Here is a 13433-nt window from a genome sequence, read left to right as displayed (position 1 = left end):
TAGCACCCAGCCGACGTTGATGTGTAGACGCGCTAGGGTATAGGGTTATACTCAGCCGACGTCAAAGTGTAGGCGCGCTAGAGTATAAATATTATAGGCCCAGGTAGACTTAGGTCAGATGAAATAGGACTTAGTTAGGTTTAGGGAAAAATCTACCACAGCTTCCATGGTGCTGTCAAGTACGACTTGCAGTCTGTGAGGTAAACTAAACGCTATAAAGGCTATTTGAAAAGGGGGAGGAGCCATTCAATATGTCCCGCTGTAAATTACGTCAACGCATCATTCCAAGGCACTTCAGTGGGCCTTTAATGTGTCATATATTGTACATATACTAAACAATACATATTAACAGAGTGAAAAGAGTGAGACTGAAACAATTGGCACTGGCGTAATATGAATAGTCATGTTTCGATCTGACCTGCTGTTAATGGTCAAGTTTCATATTTGAAGCGTGTTTGAAGACTTGATCCCGGACCAGCGTAAAAGCCAGCTAGATAGCAGAGCAAGCGGGGTGTAGAGTGACTCAGTATGAGGAACAGAAGGTGGCTGCTGGTGAAGGTCTTGGCATACAAGCCCCACTGCTGGCTAGAGAGCTGGAAATCAAGTTCATTACAGTCATATGCGTTTCCAAAGCCTCTCTCTAACAGCTGGGTTGCCACGCAATGCCAATTGCGAGCTGACAGCCTCAATTTCATGTGACAAGATGGACATTTATAATGAATAGAACCCTGGTACGTTCGCACAGGCAGTCACGCTCTACTAATTCACCAAGTCTGAACCAGCAGCAAAGATGGAAATCATCCAGAAAAGTCAGGTTTTCATTCAACTGTGCATGGGTACATAATTTAAACTCTAACATATAAATGAATCCTTTAAGTTTTAATAATCATTTTACCCTTATAAGCACAATATAAATTCAGTCAATATAAAAAAAAAAAACGTGCTGGCATCAAAATGTGTTAGAAAAATCACCTCCCCCCTACCCACTACATATAAACTACCACTTTTTACTCTCCCCCTTGGCGTCTTTTGCCTCTGGGATGAATAATATGACAACAAAGCACTTCTCTCCTCTCTCCAAGACACACTTCTATCTGAGCTTTTTAGTAAAATGAGGAGGGATTCGTTTTAGATACAAGCCCACTGAGAATCTTACAGGTTTCAAAGGGTCTAAGATGATGATGTCTTGCACTTTTTTTTTTTTTTTCACACTGACATTTTAACAGCCGGAGTACAATACAAATTTTGAGAGTTAATTAGTGTTATAGGGCTGCTGAACATCGCCCCACAGTTATGCAAGTTTAATTGCATTTGGCCAAACAAAATGTCCTCATAAATGTCAACGAATATTTAGCAGAGTCATTATTTTGTAGAAAAAAAAAAAAAAAAAATAGAGGGATCTTCTCAGAATAAATGTCAGACCAGACAGTCAGGTGATCAAGTACATATACATATATATACACGTATATACATATATATATACGTATACACATATATGTGTATGCATGTGTATGCATGTGTATGCATGTATGCATGCATGCATGCATGTATGTATGTATGTATGTATGCATGCATGCATGCATGCATGCATGCATGTATGCATGCATGCATGCATGCATGTATGTATGTATGTATGTATGTATGTATGTATGTATGTATGTATGTATATATATATATATATATATATATATATATATCACACACATACATATACATACACGCATACGTACGTACATACATGCCAGATATATTAGTGCTGTCAATCAATTAAAAATGTAACAAATTAATCGCACATTTTTTTCTGAAAGTTTTTTATATCTTTAAATAATTTCACATTTAATCTTCAAATTAATGTAGAAAAAACAAAGACAGTAGCCTATATAAATATTTGTTTAATGGCATCTTTTTTTTAAAGAAGGTCAATATCACAGATGCCAATACTGAGGTATCTATGAATTTTTTTCTTCTTCTTAATTTTAGACATTAATTATAGCCATTCAGCATTACAGTGTAATTGAAAGCTATACATTTTAACATTTAAAGGCTTTAAAAAAAATATAACAAATTGGACTTTAAGTGAACTTAAACCCATTATAATAAATGCCACATTTACCTGTGCCCTTTAATATATCAGGGCAAAAATTTTTCTATTGGCCTAGTCAGACCTCTTCAGATTTTGACATGCCCTAGCAAAACGCACAAAATATATTGTTTTCGCTGTTTTTGACCCATGTAACCTTATAAACAGTGCTTTAAGATTTTCAGGTAGGTCTAACAGGTTCACACAGTCTTCGCTGCATAAATAATAAATTAAAAATAGATTAATACTTATTAAAGCTACAAATGTTATACAGTCAAGAGCAGTGAGTGATTCTTTGGTTAACATTAATCACAGACAGCAGCAGGTTTATTAGGCTAATTTTTTTATTTTTTATTTTTTATTAATTTAACTCATTTAATACTGTGTTTGCAAAAATGACATAATTTTGTGTCTTTTTGTCCATTCAAGTACTGTCTGAAGCGGCTTTCTGAGCACAAAAGTTGCATGTGTGTTATACAGACAAGAGATTCACAGACGTGCAAGTAAAATGCGCGTTCTCTTTTGTGTCTGACGCACTTGAATGGTTTAAAAGCGTTTGCATGAATAAGAGCGCTAGCCAGAGGATGTTTTACTGGAAATGGATGCTGCGTTAATTGCATTAAATATTTTTAATGTGTGTGTGTTGTGTGTTGTGTGTGTGTGTGTGTGTGTGTGTGTGTGTGTGTGTGTGTGTGTGTGTGTGTGTGTGTACAACTATCTTTGTGAGGACCAGTTTGAGTTTTAGACCATTGGAGTGAGGACAAAGAGAGTAAAGTGAGGACATTTTGGCCGGTCCTCACTTTCTGAGACCCCTTTAAAGGCCTGTTTGAGGGTCAAGACTTGGTTTTAGGGATAAGGTTATAATTAGGTTAAGGGGAAGGGGAAGGGTTAGGCACTTAGTTGTGATGGGTAAGGTTAGGGTAAGCGGCTAGAGATATAAAGATAGATGTACAAGAATGTGTGTGTGTGGCTCAGAGACATCTTAATGATGTGCAGGCAAACAGAGACGGAGACACTTACTCTGTGATCTCCTCAGTAACTGTGTGCTCCACCTGCAGACGGGAGTTGACCTCGATGAAGTAATGTTTACCATGTTTATCCACCAGGAACTCCACTGTGCCTGCGTTCTCATAACCGACCTGAGGAAAGAGAGGAAATGGATTGAGCTATGAAAAATGTCCTAACAAAAAGTAAAAAATACTATAAACAATTTTTTTTTTTTTTTTATTGTGTGATGCCCTAGTGTTTAAAATGGCTAATTAGATATTTGTGGTCCTTAAATACATCTACATGGATATTCATACTTTGCTTCAAACCACACAGGTTCTAGGCAAAATCCACAAATAGTGCACACAGGGTTTTTCCTAGGTCAAAAATGGTCTTCACTGGTGGCCATCCACACACACAAAGTACAAAGTATCCTATCCGTGTGAACTGTGAGTCTAGTACTGATAATGAATCCAAAATAAATGCAAAGAAACAGTTTGTTATATTAACTTATCCTATTCATTCATGAATATAATTCACTGTCAGGAAAAAAATTATCACTGTCAGGACAGGTACACAAAGCTGCCCTCCTGCGAAAACTCCCATTATAATCAACAAACTGTCTACGCTGTGCAGTAAATCTCTTATTGACATCGTGTTTATACTTTGTTGGTTATAACTGAAGGATTCACAAGCGTGCAGAACTCACGATGAACAAAAACGCCATTTTGAGCGGTGTAGAGTGGATTAATACACGCTCAACAGATATTTCTGTGATTTGCTTCAAAGATAAACGCTTTAAAAACTTGTTGTAAATAGAAACCTTTGACACTCTTCACAGAGCGCTTACACAAACACTCATGGGAGCATTTTGAAGTAGCCAGCTATCAGCGGGTACCAGTACTGCAGAATGGCAGGTATCGTCATATTAAATAATCAAAATAAATCTTTTCCAGAACACCAATTAATTTTGGTGGCGATCAAAATGTTTTGAATGCAGGAAAAACAGGGTTTTACGTGCTAAGAAATACTTCATAAGAAAATGTTGTGTGTCTGCCTCAGAAGGTCAAACTAAATATTATACATGCCATTATGATTTTGTGTCATTTATTTAATAAGAGGGTGGCATTTGTTGCAACCTTGTTACCAAACTCAGGTGCATAACTGAACACAGTTTACAACACAAAAAAAGAAGAAAATGTTTGTTCCCATAAAGATAAATATTTGTTTGTCATTTGTAATTTTTTGTACAATAACTTAAGGTCGAACAGTTGAGCTTGACAGATGCATTTAACAAACTACTTCCATAAAATATTATCTTTCAAAAATATATATCTATTATATCCAATTCTCTCTCCAACGGAAACTGGATTTGTTCAAATGTATGCTATTCATGGAAAGCACAACTACAAATATTATAACTACTGTAAAATCTTGGTTAATCATTATGGGATCTTATGTAAAAATGTATACATTTTTATTTTTAATTCTATTTATTTTTATGACAATTGTGTCTTGGTAACCATATTACCAGTTTTATTGCAGCAATTATTATACCTGTGGTATATTTTAGTGTAAATTATGGTACATTGTGGTAAGGGTGGATTATTAGAAAGGCACAGAGACAGCAGGTTGTCTCTTACTAGGCCACATCTTGACACACACCACACAAAGCCCAATAGGAGGTTCCATAATCCTGTCCCCAAATTTCGCAAGAATGCAATCCAATTCGTCCTTAAGCCATTCTCAGCTGCCAAATATGGATACACACTGCCTCTCTCTCTCTCACACACACACACACACACACACACACACACACACACACACACACACACACACACACACACACACAGTATTTGGAGAGTAAAGCATCCTTGATAACTGGCTGCCAACACAGACTGAGATCAAACAACAAACCCTTCAAATTCCTGGCTGATATTCATACTCACACCCGCTCGAAAATCTTGCAAGCCCTGTGAGACCGCGAGAAGACATGAAGACTGTACACTCAGACTTGAGAACATCTATCATTCTCAGCACTTTCTCACACTCCGACACACTGAAATACGGCAGGCAGATTAAAACTATTAGACCGCCGCAATGAAAGAGATGAAAATAAACAAGACAGTGCACAGTGCCCACAAGAAAGGTACAGACAGGCAATTAAATGGGTAAAATGAGAGGAGGAAAGGAAGGAAAGCAAGAGAGGAGGACAGATGGCATTCCACTGAGAGGACTAAAGAGGGTGAGAAAGAAGGAGGGAGAGAGATGAGTAATTATGACTTTCACAGCTTGATACAATTTCTAATTACTTCACAACATCCATAGGATAAACCGGGTCTGCCGACAGGCTATGACAAAAGACAGGAGAGGTCAAAGATGGAAGGACTTTTTGGGTTGGTTCTCATGTAAGTGTCAAAATATGGAATTATGACTGAAAAGAAAGAGAGAAACAGAGAGAGGGCTCGAGCAGAGCTGTGACCAACAATCAGAGGGAAATTAGTGGAAAAATAATATGGGTTTAGAAACAGCAGATAAACCCATAAAAAAAAATATTAAGCAGCACAACTGTTGTTTTCAAAATTCATAAGAAAGGTTTCTTGAGCAGCAAATCAGCATATTAGAATGATTTCTGAAGGATCATGTGACACTCACAACTGAAGTAACAACAAAGCTGAAATTTCAGCAGCCATCGCAGGAATGGAATAAAATAGAAAACGGTTGTTTTCACAATTTTTGTGATTTCACAATATTACAGTTTTTACCGCATTTTTGAGTTCCCAAGTTATACTGAAGACAGTTACTTTTTTTCTTCATGTTTTTTTTTGTGTATAACCATAAAACCATTAAATGTCATCCTAATCCCATATTATTTTGTCATGAAACACAAATCTAGAGATCTTAGACAGAATGTTTCTCTAGTATAAGGAAACTGGATTGTGATTTTATACAGCCAAGCTCTAAAAATGACAAAAAAAGCAGCATTAAAATTTCATAAAAGCAGCGCTTACTACTTGTGCGGCTATATTGAAGTCTTCTGAAGTAATTTGATAGGTTTGTGAGGAACAGTCTGAAAAATGTGTAGTTGTTTACTGATAATGTTCCCTCTGGTGTAGAAATCAAACTCTACGTAAATTAATTCACAGTTGGTCACGTGAATGAGAAAAATAATGTTGTTTCGGATCTATCAAACCCGGTGAAAACATTTTTTTTTTTAGAGGTGTGAAGATGATTGTCAGTGAATAATGAATTTTCAGTCTGTTTCTCACTCAAAAACATATGACTTCATAAGACTTGGAATATGGGTCATATGAGTCACATAAACTACTTTAACAGTGCTTTCACAGTTTTTGCAGGTTCACAGTCTAAATAATTTATCAAATCATAGCATCAAATCTATTTTCCTCGTATTCAAAACATGCTCTGACAGCTTAAAAATCTCTTTTATGGAAGAAAGAAAATAATATGGGTCTGTAATAATCAATTGTATGTCATTTTTTCCTTTAAAGTCCCCCTGTGTTGAAAATGTCTATGTGGTGTTTTTAATGTGCTTTAAGACAAACCACGTGCAAATTCATAAGTCAACACCATTGCTGAGCATTTTGTCCATCTCAAAGCATTCTGACAGTCTCAAAAGCGCGGTTTGAAATCCCTGGTGTTTCTTACGTCACAACCATTGTAACCAATCACGTCACGAGGGGGCGAGCTTTAGCATATCATTAACAGCGAACTAGCAGGGGAATCGGGAGAGAAGCAAGGTTATCCCGGTATATCTTTTTGTTGATATAAGAAATCGTGTACGTTTAACAATATGGAGGGTGAATTATGTATATGATGCATATTACAACGTTATGATGAACTATATGCCTTTCTCCACTGATGTTCCGAGTTGTTCAAAGCTTGTTAGGAAGCTGATTGTTAGGTGGCAGCTGTCTGACTCCGAGATGGTGTATGGGGACATGGTTTGTGTAACATTACATTAGCAACACATTATTAGCTGTTTGATAACGTAGTCAAGCCAAAGGCTAATCATATTAATTACCGCTATGTGTCCGACGTTGCAAAGAGCGATACATAAAACGCATTACCATTCTGATACATTGACTTGTAGACGAGTCTGTATGAGTGAGTGGAGGCTGGGCTCATTTGCATATTCATGGATCCGCATTTACTAATTGAAGCAAGGCTGTAGAGTTACATTCATTCTATTTTAAGGCATGAATACATTTTTCACTGGAAAAACTTTTTTTCAAATATGTAATTTTGATGATCAAAGATGAGTTTTAAGGGATACGATTATCGACTACAGGGAGACTTTAAGGTTTCTTATACCAAAAATACATTTTGTTCTTCACACAAGAAAGTCAATAATATGAAGGACATGGTGAGTAAATGACATTTGGGTTCCTTTAAACATTATTTTTTTTGTAGATTTAGTTTCATCCTAGCATGAACAAGACAGAGACAGTAGTGACGGTGAGAAACAGAGATTCTGACAAGAAGAGAAGACAGAAGAACGACTACGCAATCACTGAAGATAATCAGCGTTATGTAAATACCCTCGACTTTTACTGATGACTAGCAGCGAAAATGCTTTATGTTCACAAATCAACCTCAGCTTGCCTCAAACACACACAAACAGGGTTTATGACAGTGAGTGTTGACTGTGGGTCTGAAACCACATCAAGGCTGTGATCCCCAACCTGTGCTTCAGGCATCGTGGGTAGAGCAGCTGTCTCCATGGCAACAGCTGCCATAAAAAAAATAAAATAAAAAAAAAGACGTTAAAACGGGTGATGTTTTTGTCATGTAATTTAATTTCCCACCCGGACGTCTAAACAAACATAACATAAAAAAAGCTATAACAGTGACCGCAACAATTTAAGCAGCACACCAATGAAGAACAAGGTCAACAAAATGTGTGTAACATAATTGGTTGAGTGAGTCTTCTCACATATTCATTCCTCCATGAAAACATGGTTACCCGTTTAATAGGGGTCTCGACAAAAAAGGACAAATTACAAGGCTAAACATCATTGTGTCAGCATGGAGAACAGAATGTAAAAATTAAATTGACTATTGAGAGGAAATCTGTGCCAGTAAGCACTGCTTCAAGCCCTCGGAGAACAGAAAGGGACAAAAAGACAGGCATCCAGTACAGAAGAACAAAAACACGGAGCATGAAATGGCCGAAAGCTCTGAAGGTCAGAGACAACAATGCCACATCCTTCGTTTTTATTAACGAGGACTTGGTTAAAATATCTTATAACTTTGTAGCATCTAGTTGAGACACCCTACAAAACATTATATGCAAAACCATATACAAAACTATATATATGAAAAGTTCAGATGCAAAAGCCTCTAAATGCCATCTGAAAATTTCTTACAATATGATCATTTTTATCAAGCTTGTATATTTAAGTTCAGTAATTTCAATTAAATGACATTGTTAATAGGTACAATCTTTAATAGGTAATCTTCATTGCCATTTAAGTGAAATTATTGAATTTAAATATACGAGCTTGATAAAAATGATCATTCTATAAGAAAATTTCAGGCGGCATTTAGAGGCTTTTGCATCTGAACTCTTCATATATATAAAATGGAAGAAGTTCAAGATGACGGTCAATCTCCCTCGGTCTGGGCCACCATGCAAGAACTCATCTCGTGGGGCATCAATGATCATGAGGAAGGTGAGGGATAAGCCCAGAACTACACGGCAGGACCTGGTCAATGACCTGAAGAGAGCTGGGACCATAGTCTCAAAGAAAACCATTAGTAACACACTACGCCGCCATGGATTAAAATCCTGCAGCGCACGCAAGGTCCCCCTGCTCAAGCCAGCGCAGGTCCAGGCCCGTCTGAAGTTTGCCAGTGACCATCTGGATGATCCAGAGGAGGAATGGGAGAAGGTCATGTGGTCTGATGAGACAAAAATAGAGCTTTTTGGTCTAAACTCCACTCGCCGTGTTTGGAGGAAGAAGGATGAGTACAACCCCAAGAACACCATCCCAACGGTGAAGCATGGAGGTGGAAACATCATTCTTTGGGGATGCTTTTCTGCAAAGGGGACAGGACGACTGCACCGTATTGAGGGGAGGATGGATGGGGCCATGTATCGTGAGATCTTGGCCAACAACCTCCTTCCCTCAGTAAGAGCATTGAAGATGGGTCGTGGCTGGGTCTTCCAGCATGACAACGACCTGAAACACACAGCCAGGGCAACTAAGGAGTGGCTCCGTAAGAAGCATCTCAAGGTCCTGGAGTGGCCTAGCCAGTCTCCAGACCTGAACCCAATAAAAAAATCTTTGGAGGGAGCTGAAAGTCCGTATTGCCCAGCGACAGCCCCGAAACCAGAAGGATCTGGAGAAGGTCTGTATGGAGGAGTGGGCCAAAATCCCTGCTGTAGTGTGTGCAAACCTGGTCAAGAACTACAGGAAACGTATGATCTCTGTAATTGCAAACAAAGGTCTCTGTACCAAATATTAAGTTCTGCTTTTTTGATGTATCAAATATTATTTCATGCAATAAAATGCAAATTAATTACTTAAAAATCATACAATGTGATTTTCTGGATTTTTGTTTTAGATTCCTTCACTCACAGTTGAAGAGTACCTATGATAAAAATTACAGACTTCTACATGCTTTGTAAGTGGGAAAACCTGCAAAATCGGCAGTGTATCAAATAGTACAAATAGATTTTGTACACATAAAACGAAGCATTGGAAAGTTTGTAAGTACATCAGGAGTTTATTTAAATAACACTTGCCTGACGGCTCATGTTACCGCTAACCAGGACGTCAAGGTCACTTCCGTGATTTGGGAAAAGCCCGTAAAAGTCCTGGCAGAAAGCGATGCATTAGGATGTAGTATAACGACGCCCAGTTCCAGGAATGCACTAATATTTTGTTGGTAGTACCAGTTTGCAACAATTATTAGTTAACACTAAGTTGTCAACACTTTGGAGAAAAAAAAAATTGGTTGGGGGGTTGGCTCGAGGTCATGATGCAAAGGACCCTAGGTTGAAATTACTCCGAACCATCCCTTTAACTCTGTCAACTTGTTACAAGTACAATATTTGTAAACATCAGCACTAAATTATCAAAAATGCTTTTTAGTTTCATGACCTTGAGCATAATAAACTAGCAAAAATGTCAACCCTGTTACTATCAAATCTGTTACCTTTCTTAAAGGAATATGTACAAAATTTAGGTGGTACATTAACACGTACGCATACAGCTTGTCTCGTTGAATGTTTAAAATCACTGTCTCAAAGAATGACCCAGTTCATATTCTTACGGCTAGTGCTAGAAACAGTGTTGAATGTCTGCTAAATGTCAGTTAAAGTCATGTTTGCCCCAACATAAAGAAGGGGAAACATTATCACACATGACATTTCCCTTTCTGTGACATACATTTCTAATGATTAAACATGATGGTGATATGCCATTTCATTCTAACAGAGTCGAGTGAACGTTCTGCCACGCTTCAAAAACGGAATTAGACAATTAAAAGAGCCAGGGAGAATTTTCTTTTTTCTTTGACATTAAAGACGGAGCCAACGGTGAGAGAACAGAGGGATACATCCCGCTGCTCTTAAGAGAAAAGCTGTACTCAGCAATAGAAAATGAGATTGAAGGGAGCTTCAAGCGTCTAAGGGAACATGTCAAAAGCTCAAATGAGGTTTTAATGCTTGCTCTGAGAAATCTGAAAGCCAGGCCATCTTCTCTATTTCCCTTGTCCATATGATAGAACAGATGGAGGAGCGATTTTAGCTCTCTCTCTCCCCTCATTCACCAAGTTTCCTCACTTCACACACACACACACACAAACAGACAATACTCCATCTCTCTCATTTGCACACACACACGCACAGAAATGCTAATGCATTCATATTCTGCAGAACGCTAAACAACTGTCAGCAGATAGTCCAGAAGGGGTGAAAGAAGGGTGATCGGCGCTGTATTTTATCTGTATGCGTGTCTGTTGAATTCAGAAGTGGAAGTAACTCTACACTTAACACACTGAATGAATCTCTTCAATGTGGCAGCTGATTACAGCCTCTCCGAACGTAATCATGCATGTTTATTCAGGAACTCTATATCTAAAATTGCTTGCGAAATGTAAATGTCTTTGAACATTGCTAGGAAAAATCCACCATGTGCAAGAACTTTCATGAATAGTAATAGCGTTATTAATACTACGCAAGAAATGTCATGTTTGTGATTCATCAGACTGACACAAACTGTGCTAAGGAAGGCATGCAATGAGGCACATAGGACACGGTGTATCTGTGAGTGGACATGATTACACACGCTCGCACAAACAAGTCAAAAGAAACAGCAAAAACTGCTTCCAACTATGAAATGAATTACATTTCCACTGAAACCACTTGTGAGACTGAGCTAATGCTCTAACACGTTGAGCCATGCTGCTCAAATGGGTGTTGCAAGTTCAAATCCGTCTCACGACATTTGCTCCCTTTTCTCCATCATTTCCAGTCTTCCCTTGGCTGTTAAAGGGATAGTTCAGCCAAAAATGAAAATTCAATTATTTTACTTCAAAGAAAGGTTAGATTTTTGCAAAAAATAAATAAATAAAATATCAAAAGGATTAACAATGCAGATTTATTTTTTACAGCCATCTTTGATCATATCTACCAAGGGGGCAAATAATTCTGACCACCACGTTTATATATCATCTGTGAAAGGCTTAGGACCATAAAATATTTGTCCAATCATTGCATTTGATCCGAATGCAATAATACAATGTCCTAACTGCCTAACTTTTGGAGATGCTCTGAAGGGAGGGTGGGATCTTATGCTTTCAAAGTTAGCTTGCTATTGCTAACCTCTCTGAAAATTGCCTACCCTACCTTTAATACGGAGAAATCAAATCAATCTTCACTCAGTCCGAGAAGAATTAATCTTTTCTTATAAAAACTCTGTTCTTTCTGTTTAGAATGACTCTTTCATTAATGAGGTCAGTTCATCGGCACAGGAACACGTCAATAATCAGTCAATAACTTTCTCTTTTTAAATACAACCCTCCACTGTCACTCACAAACACTTCAAAACGACAAATGTAAACACGCTGGAGACGAAGAACACATGCGAGGACAAAAGGGTGTTTGCTTTTACATTTATACAATTGGCAGAAATGATCCAAAATGACTTACTGCAAATCTGACTTATACGGCATGTCTTCACTGGCGTTTGATCAAAAACGTAGCAGAAGCCGCCTGTCAAGAAGTCGCTCTTTAGATTTTGATTTAACTGTCAGTTTGGCTTGTGTTTTCAACTTGTATAAATGTCACGCTAAAATCAGACTGACAAACTTGCATTTACGTGCGATTTAGGAGCAAAATACTGTGTAAATAGCAAAAGGGTCAGTAGTTTGTTTTATAAAAGAAACACATCTAAAAAAAACGTTAATTATCAATATTATGTTAGCAATTGATGAAAATGTTTTTACTGGATTCGCAAGAGGATAAAAATGGTAGTTTTTCCCATTTTCTAAAACTAAAATAAATATTGACAGGTGCATGCTGTCATATATCAGACTTTACTCCCAAATGAGCAAGTAATAAGCAATAAGGACACCCGCCACATTTGCTCAGAAGTAAATTAACCTTACTAAGTTAACGCTAATTCATTTACTTATTGATTCAGGTCAAAGCAGAGTTCACAGTGCTGTTGAAGAACCGTTCTGGGCACTTAACACTAATGATATCAGCTGTAATCTCTTTCAAATGAAGCTTTTTTTGCTATCAAAATGCTTTAAGCATTTGCCTCAATTCTGTTTTTAATCACATTACCATGTAATTTAACAATTTCTTTAAAAAAATAAATAAATGGCAGATACAAATGCTGTGCAAAGACCTTATTCATTCCAGCCAATTTAAGATTAAAATCCAATCCATTTATACCCCTTTATGAGTATATATCACTGAAAATCACGTTTACGTGAGAAATCACATTGTCTTTGAGACATTATATAAAGCTTGTCAGAGTTAGCAAACAGTAACCAAGAGGGGAGAAGCTTATCAAAGGAATAATTGGCATGGGTTATGTGTGCATCTTCAGATCGACCCATCATTTTTTGTAACCTGGTGGCAAAAACCACCACTCTTTCTCATATATCCTCCTGATAAAATATTAAAAATCACAATTGAGAGGTTCAAACTTTGCCAAATGCCAGTGCAGGAACTCCATATGCTTGCTCAGACTGGCATACAGAGATGAGAGTCAGCCAGATGAACATATGAAAAAAAAAAAAAACGTATCGATGCCAAGACCCATCTGCGTATCATCTGGAAAACACTGGTTACGGCACAAATAGTTTTGCGGTCGAAACCAGTTATCAA

General features: G+C 37.6%; 1 protein-coding gene across 1 annotated transcript in view; it reads right to left on the bottom strand.

Moving 5' to 3' along the window:
- Positions 1 to 13433, bottom strand: part of pcxa (pyruvate carboxylase a) — a 138972-nt gene that overhangs the window by 111022 nt on the left and 14517 nt on the right. The window contains exon 8 of the mRNA XM_081391741.1: positions 3101 to 3219. Coding sequence (XP_081247867.1) covers positions 3101 to 3219 — 119 coding nt within the window. The remainder of the gene's footprint in view (positions 1 to 3100; positions 3220 to 13433) is intronic.

Source organism: Scardinius erythrophthalmus, assembly GCF_964197995.2.
Source record: "Scardinius erythrophthalmus genome assembly, chromosome: 17".
In the NCBI taxonomy this organism is placed as follows: domain Eukaryota; kingdom Metazoa; phylum Chordata; class Actinopteri; order Cypriniformes; family Leuciscidae; genus Scardinius; species Scardinius erythrophthalmus.
Note: the sequence above shows the minus strand (reverse complement) of the source record. Positions and strands in the feature narration are given on the sequence as shown.